Source organism: Tauraco erythrolophus, chromosome 14 (assembly GCF_009769465.1).
Source record: "Tauraco erythrolophus isolate bTauEry1 chromosome 14, bTauEry1.pri, whole genome shotgun sequence".
Taxonomy (NCBI): domain Eukaryota; kingdom Metazoa; phylum Chordata; class Aves; order Musophagiformes; family Musophagidae; genus Tauraco; species Tauraco erythrolophus.
This window is the reverse complement of record NC_141478.1, coordinates 21,392,725-21,407,871: the sequence shown is the minus strand read 5'-3', so window position 1 is coordinate 21,407,871 and position 15,147 is coordinate 21,392,725. Positions and strand designations below refer to the sequence as shown.

General features: G+C 49.1%; 1 protein-coding gene across 3 annotated transcripts in view; it reads left to right on the top strand.

The window, feature by feature from the left end:
* The window catches only part of ARID3B (AT-rich interaction domain 3B), a 31,980-nt gene extending 17,185 nt beyond the window's left edge, over positions 1-14,795 (top strand). For 2 of the 3 annotated variants that reach the window (XM_086620239.1, XM_086620238.1), the window contains exons 5-9: positions 8,753-8,936; positions 9,753-10,012; positions 10,234-10,491; positions 13,492-13,593; positions 14,348-14,795. In XM_086620239.1, the coding sequence (XP_086476365.1) occupies positions 8,753-8,936; positions 9,753-10,012; positions 10,234-10,491; positions 13,492-13,593; positions 14,348-14,502 (959 nt within the window). In that variant the 3' untranslated portion in view covers positions 14,503-14,795. The remainder of the gene's footprint in view (positions 1-8,752; positions 8,937-9,752; positions 10,013-10,233; positions 10,492-13,491; positions 13,594-14,347) is intronic. The other variant, XM_086620240.1, reaches the window with a different exon arrangement.
* Positions 14,796-15,147: the final 352 nt, after the last annotated feature.

The window sequence follows — 15,147 nt, the reverse complement described above, 5'->3', positions numbered from 1 at the left end:
GCACAGCAGGTTGTCGCTGAATGACCACAGCTGCAAGTGATAAAATGGCCCTTCAGTGGCAATAATGATGGAAGAGGGGGATGAGAGGAAAGCTGTAACTCTTCCTTTGTTGGATGTTTTATTCCTTGTATGTGTTTAGGTGAATGGGTCCCACCATGGCTGTGATTGAAGGGGCAGATGGGCAGAGGAGGGGGAGAGCAGCCGATGAGAGCAATTAGTGTGCAGGACTGACTTCCAAACAGCCTACAACAGGACTGGGACGATACTAGCTGGTTGTGTTAACGCTTCCACCTTCCCTCTGAAGTCTCAAACCAAAGGCTGACGTTCCTCAAACTGGGCGGGGATACGCAGCCTGGGCAGTGGCTTCCCTCCGTCTCCGTGGCTGATCTGGTGGCTTGTGCCAAGCTGAGCCTCGATGTCCCGAGGTCTGGCTTCTCAGAAGCTGTATTTTTAACCTCCAGCTGCATGAGGAGCTACTCTATGGGCAAGTTTGTGGTTCGGGGTGTTTTTTTTTTAAGGGCACGGGCTGAGGCTTCTCTGCCAGTGGGCTGCGTTGCAGATAATAGAGGCTGGATTTGTTCTGCCTGCTGCTGAGGGCACCGCGGGCAGGAGCAGTTTGCTACCTGCCCAGGCTGGAGCTGCCTCTGTTACAACAACTCAGGGTAATCGTGTGTTCCCCTCTCTTTTGTATCACCCAAAAGGATTCGATACAGAAATGAATGTAGCCAGATGGGCAACTTCATTTACTCAGGTCAGACTTAGAGGTGGTGACATCTTCCGCTGCTTTTTGGATCTTTCTCACCTTCTGAACGCACTGTGAGGCTAAATTTCGGCTTCATCTTTTTGTGTGTGTGACAGAAGGCATAGATATGATGAGTAGTAGAAAAATGTAGCTGTTAGCCCTGTAGCAGGTGCTAGGTAGCATAGCCAGACTGCTTTTTGTCCCCAGATAGTGAAGGGCTGTTAGTGGCATGACTCTTACCAGCCACACCACTAAGGCAGCCACCAGTAATTAAGCTGATTGTATTCCAGTAGCATTGGTCAGGAGAGAGTTGGAGTAGTGGGACTGTTCCATCCTCTGGAAGGCTCAGCAGTGTTGGTGCAAGACACTGCTCTTGAGAACAGGTTTGATGGGGAAGAGACCTAACTGCGTGCTACGGTGCATTAGGAAAGGCTGGCTTTCAAGGAGAGCTGTTTTGTTCATTTTAAGTACTGCCTTTGTGAAGACCTCATAAAACGTCTCCAATTGTACAGCTCTACTAATTTTGTTCAAGGTTTCTGCGTGACCTTGGTTCTCCCAGATGGCTTGACCATTCTGGGGTTTTATGCGTATATACATAGAAGGGGCTTTGTAAGTCTGGGCGCGTGGTTTTAATGTTTTCCTGCTGTTGTGTGCTCTGTCTGCACGCCTGAGATGTGGAAATACAACAAATCCACGGTATTGACAAAAGCATTTACTGATGGATCCTTTTATCTATAGGCCAAGTGGTGTTTATGAAATGTTTGTCCAGGGAATACGCTTTGTTATTCTACTGATTCAGTTTTACAGGTTTCTTCTTTTGAGCCTCTGGAGATATTTTTGCTTCTGAATTAAGCAGTGTAGTTCTCTAAATGAGACATGGCTGGACGTAAATTCTCAGCGTCCTTTGCTGATGCTGCCTGCTTAACGCTGAGCCACAGCAAACGCTTCCCTAAATAGCAGATGATGTTCTGCAGTGGAAAATTCGCACTCAAGGCACTGCCAAGGTCTGTCCTGGGTGGTCCAAATCGACCAGGCAAAGTCCTCTTCCCTGTTAGACCCTTGGATTTGTGCACAGCTACATCTCTGCCTCCTGTACCTCCTTTAAAGAACCTCTTCTTTGGTCAACTTAGGGAAAATGGTGACTAGTGTCTTGTGCAAATGGTAGGCATACGTGGGGATCAGTGAAATATTGCAGGTTTGATGTTGTTAGAAAGAATGGAAGGAATGACTTTTCCTTCAGTTGTAGGGGGAGCTGGCATTCTGGTTTACATTCCTCCGTGGTCTTTAAATGGTTGGAGCCTTTCAGAACAGGGAACAGAGAATGCACCACTCTGTTCTTAAACACTTTTAAGTGATGCTGGGATGAAAACAGGTGCAAGGCAAAGTGCTTGGGATCTTTTTCTTTGCAGGGAGTGTCTCGCTCATCAGCCTTAAGTGCCAGGTGACTTAAAAGTCTTAACCAGATATGTAAGTTGATATTCTGGAGGAGTTTACCTGGGTCAATCTGAAATAACTTAGAAGTAGTTATCAGCAAATAAGAAACAAATTTTCTCCTCGTGTTTTTTATAAATTGAAACATTCATTCCAGTCATGGAGACAGGAGGTTTTTTTCCTCTGATTTGGAAAAAGCCTAGAAGTTTCCCTTTGGAAAGATCTAAAAAACCCATCTTTTCTAGGAAAATACCCACCATTTTTCAATCCGAATAATTCATATCCCTGGCTTTTAAGCAGCTGAAAACTGGTGTTTTAAACTGAATATTGGTTCAGCTCCAATGAAGAATTGTATTTGAAGCTGCAGTTGTAAAAAAAAGGAAAACAGGAGTTTACTTGGTTCTGGCTTCCAGGAGGCTTGTTTTAAATTTAGCCAGCATGAGGAATGTTTGAGCAGCTTAAATGTTTTGTTATGAACTGAGTTGGCATTGGACAGGGTGCAAAAGAAATATATTTGAAATGATTGGCTGTTGTTGCTCTGTAGGGTATTCATCTCATCCCAGGCTGCTCTCGTGATTGCCAGCCGAGGATTCCTGCATCCCAGCTCCTTCCTGGGAATACAGAATTGAGTGATGGAGTCACAAGGGTTTTTTTTTCCTTATTTCCCCTGAAGATTGAGATGTTACGTTGTCACGTGTTTGTCCAGCGTCTCAAAGACTGGATGTTTGTGTCTCAAATCCTCGTCTTCTCGAGCTCTTTTATATTGGTACTTCCTCTTTGCTGTGGATGTTCTGGCCCTCCTTCCTAAATTTGACAGCATGTTTTTCAGATGATTAATGAACTGTTGCACTCCAGAGACAGTTCAAGGCTGAAGAGATGATCCCATAGATATCCAGGTGGGTGGAAGAAGGTGGAACTGTTTGGCATGAAGGTGCCCCAATTTTGGACTTTGTGCAGCCTGCCTGACCAACTTTTATTTTCCCCGTCTGTCCTCGTTTCTCTGCATTGCCTTCTCTATTTGTACCTCTCTTTGCCTAGAGAAGAAGAGTTTGTCCCTTCAGCTCAAAGGTCGTGTGTATGGAAGCCCACCAGCAGTTGCATGGCTCTTCAACATCTGGTGAAGACATTTGTAATAACAAATATGTTGGACCCAGCTGTGTCAGTAGCAACCAGACAGTTGGACTGTAGTTGAACTGGGCACAAGAGAGAAAATATCCATGGGATCTCTGTTTCAGGGATGGAGTACCACCCTGTATGGGGAGGTTAACGTGGCTGGAGCCTTGGTTGATACAGGCAAGACGCTGGATGCCAGTTAGGCTGCCTCTGGTTCAGCAGCCGAAATCTGATAAGGGGCTGCTGTCAGCCTCGTTTATTGAGGAGGGAAGCAGAAACTGATGGCGTTTCGAGGGGTGCAGATAAGGAGTGGGCCTCCTGTCAAATAGAGCATGATTAATTACCCTCTATCCTGGCTCCTGCTTTGATAGGAGTGTCTAATGGTCTGCAGGATTGCGGATCAGGTGGTGACATTCCGGTTGGGAGGTGAGAATGCCTGCTGTGGAAATGCCACGTGGAAGGAGAGATTAGATCAGCTGTGGCACGGACAGGGAGTAAGAGGGGAGAGGTTGTTTCCTTTCTGTATACCTTTGCTTTTTGTTTTAATATCGAGTGAGTGCTTGGGACAGACTCAAACCAAATCCACAACTAAAACTCATGCAAAGGAGGAACTGGCGTGGCTGAACAGGCAGCTTTTCATGAAGCCAGCCAGGATTTATCCTGGGAGAAGAATTCCAGCAAACTGGGGACTGAGACAGTGCAGGGTTCAAGTTGATATGCTCCTATCCTGTGCTACTGATCTGCTGTTGAACTGATTTTTCCCTCTGTTTAGCCTGGGAGAGCAGGGAGATAATTCATACCAGGTGGTATTACTCTGGCTCCCTTCAAAGAAACATGAAGAGCTCTTCCAAGGTTTGGTTCAAAATTATTTTAAATCACCATGGACTTCTCCAGTCTCCTGGGGAAAACCTCTTCCTTTTGGCAGTCTGATACTGTTTCTCTTAACATATTTAGAGTAGGAGCTGGAAAGAGCAGCTCTTTCCTTAACTGTACAGATTGTGGCTTAAAAATGCCCCTTCCTGCCTATTTTTACACTCCAGAGCATGTTTTATTGCAATTTGAATGTTGCTCTGCAGAATAAATGTTTGGGATTCTCGCCTCCTTTGTTCCTTACTTAAATGGATAGTTCTGAAAGTAAATTGGATAGGGGGAAAAAAAAAAAAAGGGAGGTGATTGAAAAAAGTAATGCTCCAGGCTGGGTATAATTAACCGCTCTGTCTCTTGCATGCAGGACAAGTCATGGCTTAGGCTGCTTGATGGTGGGGAACTCCCTGCAGTGGGCAATGGCTCAGCACGAGGAGAGGCAAGAGTGGCCCTTGGCAGCGGATCCCCGTCGTGGAGGACTCGCAAACCCAAGCAAATCCCTGCAAAAATGAGGGGGCACTTATTTTCTATTCTTCGATGAAGAACAGTCTTAGGGTGGTTTTCTTTGTTTGGCATCAGTCTGCATCTGCAGAATTAGGTGTAAATCTGAAGTCTGGCTAAGTCAGGATGAAGAGCAGGAGAAAGCCCACCTTGGGTAGCGTGCTTGGGTGGGTGAGGAAGATGATGGTCCAAAGCTTAGGTCCCTTTCCCCCAGCAGGATGGTGGAACCCCAGCACTGAGCGAGTGGCTGGCGCGGGAACGGAGCCCGTGTGTGCCAGTGGCTCAGCCGGTGCCCACGAGATACTGGTTCATTGCCAACAGATGTAAAAACAGTCACTCAAAGATTATCCAGGGTTTACAGCTTCCTCAGGCCCTTCTTAAAAGAGCTCTTGAAGGGTGGAAATCGAACAGTTGCTCCTTCTGCCTCTCCAGCATAGGGGACATAGGGGACATTCAGGCCTATCTGCATAAGCCCTTTAGGCTTCTGTTACGTCTGCCTGAAACAGAAGAGGCTTTTGAGCGGGGTGAAACATCTTGGCAGAGGGGGCTGCTTATTTCCCTGGAAGGACAGCGATGTTTATAGCTACAGTCAGGCTTCCTCCAGGAAACTCTTGATTGCAGAAATCTGCGTTGTAGTTCCAGCTGTCTTTCCCTTCAGAAAACCAGAAGCCCGTGGCTATGGGGTGATTCTTCCTTCTCTTTCCAGTGTCATTCTTGAGCCTTTTTTGTCGTCTTCATAGCCTTTCTACTTAGCAAAGGAGGACGCAGGCTGTCTGGAGTCTTACAGCCTCTTTCCTGTAGGCTGTGCTCCCACTCTTGGGTCTTTGATTGCAGGGTTTTGTCTTCTGAGATCTCCCGTGCTCGTGCACTATGCATCATCCCTTTTCCAGTGGAAACAGACTCCTTGTCCCCCCCTTCTTTGGCTGATTCCTTGCAGGAATGACTCATACTTGCATAGCTGGGGTTATACTGAAAGGAAAAGAAGTCGTTTACCGAGAAGCCTAAGAGAGGAGCAAGTCATCTTCCTCACCCTCTTCCTGGCTCTTGGCAAGCACGGTACGTACAGCGCTTCTGAGAGCCGGCAGAATAGAGAGGCTTGAAAGTACAGTAAAATGAGTTTGCCATCAAAAGGCAACAAGTCTTATGCTGTGCCCCTGGCTGCTGACCTTTCCCTCTGGAATTCTCCCCTCTGACCTCCGGATCATTAATCCTGATGCTGCCAGATGACAGTAATCCATCACGGCCCCTGACAAGCCTCGCAGCCGCCTGTGAAAGGATCCGCTCGGCTTCAGCATCCAACCGTCCCATGATACTCGTTTTTCAGCCTTTCCTGTTGGAGCGCTGGGGGTTTCCAATAAAGACTTTATCGCTTTGCTTTTCCTCGGAGAGGGGCTGGGGGAGGAGAGGGCTGCCAGAGCAGCCTTTCCGTCCTTCTCGGCTCTTCTGCACTCAGATCCTATGAAACATGCAGAGCCCTGGTTGAAAAGTACTGAGAAGTACAGTTCATTTACCAGATCCAAACCCCAAATTGCTCTTTTTTGCTAGCTCTGGGGGCTCTTCCTTGGAGTGGTGCTATGAGGAAGCGTGGGAGGAAAATTACTGAGTCTCCGTGCTCGAGTGGTAGAGGGATGGAAGTAGTTTTGTCCCTGCTGTCAAGTTTCTCAGCCCGCATAAAGAAATTGTCTGGGGGTGTGGGGCAAAGCTATAGGTTTAAGCTTAGTTTATAAAGCTACTAATTAAATTTCAGGGCACTTGGGTCTGTGGGTCTCGTTTAAAAGCAAACTTCAGGAAGGGAAGGTGTCAAAGGGGTAGTAACGTGAGGCGGGGAGGTCAGATCTGAATGCTGTTCCTACTCCAGCCAGGAGCTGTGTCTCTGGAAATATATTTAAGCCTTTATTTCCCACTGATGTAGATGATTGACTTTCACAGGAGCATTTGGATAAACTTGCTTGTGTACTTTTTCAGATGCTGAGATGGGAGAGTCTAGAGAAGAGTAAAACTGCGCAGTATATTAAAAAAGTAGATGTTTCCTTACGCTTCTATATCAGCGGCTTGTTTGCCCGAGGAGCCTTACCCATGACCCTTCCCTTTCACTCTCCATCTGGTCACTACCCAAGGAGAGCTGGATGAAAGTCCCTTCTGGACAAGTTAATGCTATTCCCTAAATTGGATTGGGGAAAAGCGGGTGGCTGTGAGCAGCGCAGGGTTGCTGGAGGATTTGGGGGGGGGGGAGAAGGTCTTGATCCTGCCCCAGTGGAGCAAAGGCTTTGCTGGCAATGCAGTGCTGCTTAGGACACTCTGACTTTCCTTGCTGCTGGGGCAGAAGTGCTGAACTGGTAATGAAAGGACGTTTTAGGGTGGAAAAAACCCACCCTGGCTCGTCCTAGAGACCTCTGAGATAAACATTTCCCTTCTTTTCATTTGGAGTGGGCTGGGTGTGAGTCTGGTTACTGGGGCTCAGCTGATGAATGATAACTTCAGGCTGGTAACATGATCGCTCCCAGCCCTTCCGTGTGTCTGGAACGACGCTGTTAGTGTGCTCTTAATCTTTGCAATAATGCACTGAGACAAAATGGTGGCTGAGGGAAAACTGAAGCAAACCGAGGATTGCGTTTATACAGGCTGGCCTTTTGGGAGGGACCAGCTCCTGGCTGGGATGGATGGAGCTGCAGCGTGTTTAAACAGTTTGGAAACGTCTCTGTCTCTGCTCCCTGAGGGAAGTGTCGTCTCTGAAATGCAGGAAGAGGATCTGATGTTGTTTGTGAAATTATTGTTTTGTGGGCTTTTCTGTTGTGGATGGGGAAGGGGTTGTTTCGACAAGGCAAAGGAAAGAGGATAGGATAAGTACAAAATGGAGTGTGCAGACCAAGGCTGATCAGGTTGCTCTTTGTTTTCTTACAGTTTGAGAGTTAGTAACTTGGTGAAATTGAAGGCAGCCCTTTTAAAGCTAAAAAAGTTTACTTTTTTCTATCCAACATCTCATTAACCTGTGGGAATTGGTACCATGAGCTAATGCATAACAGACTTCAAAAAGAAAAGAGAAGGGGTGGGAAAAAAATTACACTTACACATATAATGAGGACATCTGCAGAGCTGAACTCCTTTTCACTAAACAGAATAAAACCCATTTATAAGGGCCATAAACCGCTCTGCTTCGGGGCATTAACCGAATCGCTGGCTGATGAGCGGTGGCAGAAGTCTCCCCTGTGGGTTGGGTATCCCATAATTGTCCATTACAGCGCTTCGCAGGCTTTCCGGTAAAGGCTGCTGCTGACCATTGTGGTAGACAGGATACTGACCTCAGATGGACGGCTCTTTGATCCAGGACAGTATTTTCTATGCAAAATAAAAGGTTTGCTCCATCAGCCTTTCTTCTTCCTCCTCCCCCCTTGCTTCTCCTTGCCTAAATCTCATTAGTTTGGCTTTTTCAAACCCTGTGTGCTTTATCACCTTAGGGTGCTGCGAAAAGGGCAGTTCCCTGCGTCCAGGGAAAAGGAGCAGGAGGGTGACAATGCTTTGCGAGAGCAGAAGCTGCAGCAAAATATTAGGAACGTGCTTGTGAAGGGAGGACGATGCTCTCGAGCGGCGCGCGCCCTTTTCCGTCGCCGTTCCCAAGCAATGCAGGATGGCAAACCCTGGGGAGCCAGGGAGCCGAATCCCAATGCCCCAGTAGCTCAAGCTGCCTGGCTGCTCAGCCCCTTCCTGAGCACAACCAATGCAGATTTATTTTTTTTATCTGAGATTGTCCTGGGAGCTCATAAAAAAAAAAAAAAAATAATTCCTCTGCGCTGTTTCCTCGCCCCTAGGATTGAATAGTCCCTACTTCCCCTCTTGCTATTTTCGAAGTTGCTCCTAGCTGCAGGTTATTATTGGCCTGATAATTGCTTTTTGCCTACAGGAAAGGATTTTTCATGGAAAGGACGTGCCGCGTTGCTGCATTTCTGTCTCATTTACTCACCCGTAGAGAGGCCTTAAGTCAGGCTGCAAACAGAGTTGCCTGAATTTCCTATTAGAAAGAAGATCGATAGCCCCAACCTCCCAGTTTTCTTGGCCTCGTTTTCTCTCTGACTCCGTGTTTCCTTCCCTGCTGTTTCCCTGCAGGAACTCCCATCAATCGGATCCCCATCATGGCAAAGCAGATCCTGGATCTCTACATGCTCTACAAGCTGGTGACTGAGAAAGGCGGGCTGGTGGAAATCATCAACAAGAAGATCTGGCGAGAGATCACCAAAGGCCTTAATCTGCCCACCTCCATCACCAGTGCCGCGTTCACGCTTCGAACCCAGTAAGTCTGGAAGGTGGAAGAGCGTGGATGCGAACGCAGAAGTGGGGGTTGGGGTGGAAGAATTGAAAGACTGAATTCTACCCTGTGGCCAGGGAGGAGCTGGGAAGTTGCTTCATTTATCCTTCTCACCCAAGTGTAAGAAGGTCACCTACTGTAAAATCTAAGCAACAGGGCGAAGCTGTGCTTTAGTGACTCGAGCACAGAAGGCTGGGCTCTGGGAATCCATGCTCAGCTTTCACACAGCGTTGGAATTCTTGGGAGGTATTACAGCCCCTGAGTCCCAGAGAGGGAAGCTCCTTGCTGTTTCTACAGCCTTTGGTACAAACGGGCTGGCTCCAGCAAACATGTTCGCTGGAATTCAGCAGGAGCAGTAGGGTTTGGTGCTGCCCAATACAAATGACTTGGACACTGGTAATTCCTTATTCTTCTTTCCTTGCATGTGTTACAGTCCAAGATCTTAATTCTTATAATTTTAGATGGTATCTCAGTTGTAAAGAAATTCTGGATTACTTTTTTCCTTGCCCTTGTGCATGTAGCGGTATGTAACCATGTGCTTCCCTAGAAACACCGATTAAACTGAAAGTTTCTTATGAAAGCTATGCCTTACACCCGAACTACTCGGTGCTTACACCCAAACTACTCAATGCTTATCAAACCAAGCGCAGCACTGGTCGTGATACGCAGACAAAGACTCCACATCTGCAGAGGACCTCAGTCTGAAAGTCTTCCTGAATGCAATGCTTGGTGCTGCGGCCGATAATTTCATGTTCTGTTGAGAAACCTACTTGAGTTTCCCTGTGCTCGCCTCTCTCCCAGGTATATGAAGTACCTGTATGCCTACGAATGCGAGAAGAAATCCCTCAGTTCTCCTGCCGAGCTCCAGGCTGCAATCGACGGCAACAGGCGGGAAGGCAGGCGGCCCAGCTACAGCTCCTCTTTGTTCAGCTACTCGCCCACCACCACGGGGCCTCCTTCCCTCCTGTCTCCCCCAAAGATCCGCTTCCCCATCATCGGCGTCGCGCCAGGCAGTGGGACCAGCAATCCTCGGGTGTCTCCAGCAGCAGCTGTCAGAAAAGGTCCGCTGCTTTTACCAGCAGCAGAGGGAATGGCTGGGTTAAGAAGTGCAGGCACCGTAACAATTATTTTCCGTTTTGTCCACCCACACTGGTTTGGACTGGAGGGTAGTGGGACTTGGGTGGCTCAGGGTTGGCAGAATATTCTGCCTGAGGCTTAAACCTTTGCGTGCTCGCTTTAGGAAGGGCTGGAGGAGGGACTAAGCGGCTCTTTCCTTTTCTAGGTGACGGTGTGCCCTTGACTGTGTCTATGCCAAATCGTATTGCCGTGCCAGTGACCTTGGCTAGCCAGCAGGCAACTGTGGCAGCAAGAACAGCCACTCTGGAGCAGCTGAGGGAGCGGCTGGAGTCGGGAGAGCCTCCGGAGAAGAAGGTCTCGCGGATGACGGAGGAGGAGCAGCGGCTTGTCCAGCAGGCTCTTCAACGCAACCTGTTCAGCATGGCGCGGCAGATCCCCATGAAGATCAAAATCAATGGCAAGGGTAAGCAGCACCTCTAGATACACAAAAGGTCTTTACAGACTGCAGGAGGGGAGGAACCGCTCCCAGTCTAGGATGTCACACACCTCTGTGCACACAGGCTCGATCAGCCCCCTGGGTATCAGGCAGAGGTCACTGTTGAGAAGCTGTTACAACGGAGCACGATGACCACAAAGCTTGAACCATAGTGATATTCTGTTAGGTTTTACTTACCGCTGCTGGGTTAGTTCTGTTCTTGCTGATGCATAAGCCAGCCTGAGTTCAGAAACACCCCTCGCCGTGTTCAGAAAGCTCTGCATCTGAGCTCATAAAACCCACTTAACCCACTTGACCCAGACAAGAAGACCCTGACGCTGAGCAGATGACCTCCTGTGTTGATCACAGTGAGATTGCTTCAGGACTCAAGCTGTGGCATCGCCACAGGACTTGCACTATGGGGAATCACCGGTTTCAGCTGATGCTAACTCGGTTGTCCTTGCAGCAGTGCTCTGTTGTGTGCTCTAAGTACGCTCCTTCCTTCTTGGGAAGCACATGGGGTGCCTGAAATTGCTTTGGAGCACACATCTGACCCCGTCATGTTTAATACCTGGTGCATACTTCAGATCCGAGAGCGTGGTTCAGCCTAGCCAAAGGCAGTTCTGGGATTCTGCAGTCCCTAAGCTGACTTCTGGAGGGGAAGCCTATCATTTGCCAGGTGCTCAGCTTTCCCCTGCTCTCATCTGAGCTCCATGCCAGCATTGTGCTGCAGGGAATGATTTTTCTCTCCTTTCCTGCTCAGAAACCCTTTTCACTGATCGTAGAGGTAAGAGCTTTTTCCACATGGGTAGCAAACTGCAGGAGAGAGACGCCCAGCTTTTAGGAATCCTTTCAGGTGTGATGAGGAGGCCACAAAGACCTGTATATCTGCAGGGGGGCCCGTGAGCATCCCAGGGCTTTTAGCAAATCAGGTGATTTCTACCAACATCTGCTCCAACCCTATGCACAGCCTCCAGGCAAAGAACTCCTGGCAAGGCTGGGTTAGAAGGTCACATAGAAGCAGCACTCATGGCCTGGGAAAAGCTCCTGAAATGCTTTGTGAAGGGGAGGCACCCCGTAAAGGTCACGTTGTCGGAATCAATACTGCTATGTAGTGGCTTCAAAAGCTCGATTAAGCACCATGATTCCCTTACCTGTCCGGGGGGCTGCACTTCACTGGACAGCAAAGCCTCAGAAAATTTCCAGTCCCAACAGCTGCTTCCTCCAAACCTTTTGATCCGTTAAAATTAAAGGTCTCAGACTCCCTATTAATTGTACAGTTGGATGTAGGCACAAGGCCGGGCAGGTTTGGCATGGCTTAGAAGAAAGGGAAGAGTTGTTCTTGAGGCCTTTGCTGGCAACACTGGTAAATGCTTTATTTTGAGATGCTTTGCCAGACATATGTGGCAAAGGGTCAAAGCAGGTCCTTTTTTGAAGCAGTAGCAGCTTGCTGTGGAGTTAAATGGGATTGGGGACTTCACTTCCCAGTCCCTGACAGCTGTGCATCCACCTAAATTTCACATTTACATAAAAACAAAACCAAACCAAAAATAGTGAATAAAAGGGAATACAACTTTTATTGAGTAATGTTCATTCCTTCTCATCTCACCTTATTTTTTTTTCTCTCTCCACCCTGAGCTTAAATCAAAAGGCAAGGAATAATTTTAGTCCCTATGAATAGTAACAGGCTGAGAGCTGAGCCCTAAGGATTCCATGATACTATTCCCACCTTTGTTAGGTGACTGTGGGCAAGTCTGTCCTGTCTTTTGTGCCCTAATTTTCCCAATTGTAAAACAAAATTGATCCTGTGCTTTTGAAAAGCACCACGTGAGCTTATCATAGCCTGATAGCAACATTTAGGTTAATTGTTAACAATGTCCTTAGAATTTTTTGCAGGGACAGTGGAGTTGCTGTCCCAGCAGACTCAAAAGGAGCTAAAAACATGCATTTTACGTGCCATGTCAGAGCCTGAGCGGACTGTCTGCATAATCTCTCTCTGTTTTAATAGCCCAGTGCCCCAAAACCAACGTGGGGTGGGCTGGTAACCACGGTACGGCCGTGCAAACCGTAAGCGTGCGTTCGTGAGCGCAGAGAAGCAATCCTGCAACCCCAGGCTCTGGGTAGATTTAGATTAGATATAAGGAAGAAATTTTTCAATTTTTCACTCTGAGGGTGGTGAGGCACTGGCACAGGTTGCCCAGAGAAGCTGTGGCTGCCCCATCCCTGGAAGTGTTCAAGGCCAGGCTGGATGAGGCTTTGGGCAACCTGGTGTAGTGGCAGGTGTCCCTGCCCATGGCAGGGGGGTTGGAACTAGATGATCGTTGAGGTCCCTTCCAACCCAGACCATTCCATGATTCTATGATCAGGCTCACCGTTACGGCTTTTCATAGGTTGTAGGCTCGGAAGCATCCGGGAGAGTTTGACATTCAGCTCCCTGTAAACATCAGTGCAAACTGAACCCCTGCTCAGCATTGACGCTTCCAGAGCTGCCCATCATGGCTCAGAAAGGACCCTCCAGGCTGAGGACGTATTAAAAAAAACACGTAGTAAGGGCAGCTGAGCGTTGTGTTCCCGGGGTGGAGTCCTTGGTGCTGTGTCCCCTCCCTCCAGCAGCTGCTGGGGTCTGAGCCCTCGCAGGGAATCGCACCAGCTCCGTGAGAAACCACCAACCCTCTGCTGCAAACACAGCCACAACCCAGCTGAGTTCAGTACAGCCTCGTCTTGTGCGCTGGCAGCTTTTTCTTTGGAGGGGTTGGGTTATTTTGGGTTAATTTGACCTGGATGGAGATTCACAACAGGCTCCCTGCCTATCCTCAATTCACCCTGAAGCACCTTTGTAGACTTCTAACAGGACTGGAATTGGATGTCTTGTGGGGATTTCCTGCCCAAAGAGGGGGCAAAAGGGCTGTGTGCACCTTTGATCATCTCTGGGCAGCGCAGGGAACAGGATAGTTACTCTCTAACTCCACGTCTTTTCTTTCTGGAAAGAAGATAAACCCGACTCGGCGGCGGCAGCAGCGCTGAATTTGTCACCAAACGGCATTGGGAGCATTAACATGTCGGTGGAGATCAACGGCACGATTTATGCTGGTGAGGAAGAGCCGCTCCCGGGGATGGGTAGAGAGCCAGGCTGGTGGTGCAGAGCAGGACGTGGCGAGGGTGGCGTGGTCCCAGGGGCTGGTCCTCACCAGAGCACGACACACCCAGCCTGTCGGGCTTAGAAAGCTCAGTAGGAGATGATTTCTGTCCTCTTTTTTTTTCCAGACCTAGGCGGTCAAGATGAACACCCTTTCTTTTTGGTGATGGTGGTTGTTACAAGTCCCTTCCCTTAAGTTTTAAAAATACTATGGAAGCGTTAGCAGGAAGGAGTGTTATCCCTCCTCTCCTACGGAGGAGCTTTTCCTCGCTCATCTCTGGGAAGGGCTGGTTGTTGTCCCAAATCGTTGTCCCCTGTGCTCTGCTCAAGCCCTTTCGCTTCTGCAGGTCACACGCCTGCATCCTTGGAGTAAAGCCCAAGTGGGAGGCCTGGCAGCGCAGGGCAATGAAAGTCCCTTCTCTCCTCCAAAGGTGTTGGAGCCGTTTGAGAACTTTCAGTCCTCTGTAAGCAAAACATCCCTGTGACAGAGGCTGCCAGAGCGAGTCCCGGGGCATCCCTTCTTAAATCCTGGTCACCATTGACCCTCCGATCTGTCTCCAAACCTGCTTGTCCTGCACTGAGCCTCTTTCCGTTGGGATGAGGTCTTTGGGGTTGGATAGACTGTTCTTTGCTCTGTACCCTGTCCTGCTCAGCTGTGCCACCCCATAGTCCCAGTAACCCTTCTCTTTACCTCTCTGTGCCTCGCAGGAGTGCTCTTTGCCCAGAAGCCAGTTGTCCACCTCATCGCAGGCTCCAGCACCCAAAGTTCCTGCAGCAGCAGCAGCAGCTCCCACTGCTCTCCCAGCCCTACCTCATCCCGGGGAACCCCCAGCGCAGAGCCCTCCACCAGCTGGTCTCTCTGATGGACGGCCGAGCCTGCTGTCTCTCACACTGGCCTCCGGCAGCCCTTCCTCTCCGCTCTCGGCAGGGAGCGAGCCGGGAAGGAGTCGCACAGATTACCTCATCTCAAGGAACCTGCTTTTGGGGTTGGCCAACGGCAAGATGATGATGATGCTGAAACCTTTCCATGCCAGCGAGTCTTTCTTCATCATCTGTTTGTCCAGCCTTTTCCTTTGTTCTCCTCTTTCTTCCTCCCTTTGGTTTTTTGTTGTTTTCTTCCTCCTCCTCCTCCTCCTCCTCCTCCCAGGGTTTGCTGTGTTCCTGTTGGGGGGGTGGGCCATGGGCGGGGGGTGGGGGGCATGCCTGGCGTTTTTCAATCAGGGATCGTCTCTAGGAGCTGCAGGTTGAGAGAGGGCTGAGACGTCACCAAGGCAGGTGGAAAGAGCTGCAGTTGGGGCAGGGCAACTCGGTTCTCCTCGAACCAGTAGCCACAAGGACTCTTCCCACAAAACACCTCTGTGTATTGACAATCCTAAGAGCCGGTGGGGTGCCTTGCCCCTGTCCTGCCGTGGCTTGTGCTGCAGGAGGCCACCTGGTTGCAGAACAGGCAAGCTTCCTCGCTTTTCTTCGGGCTCTGTCGTGGTCCGGTGTTTGTACATCCTCCTGTA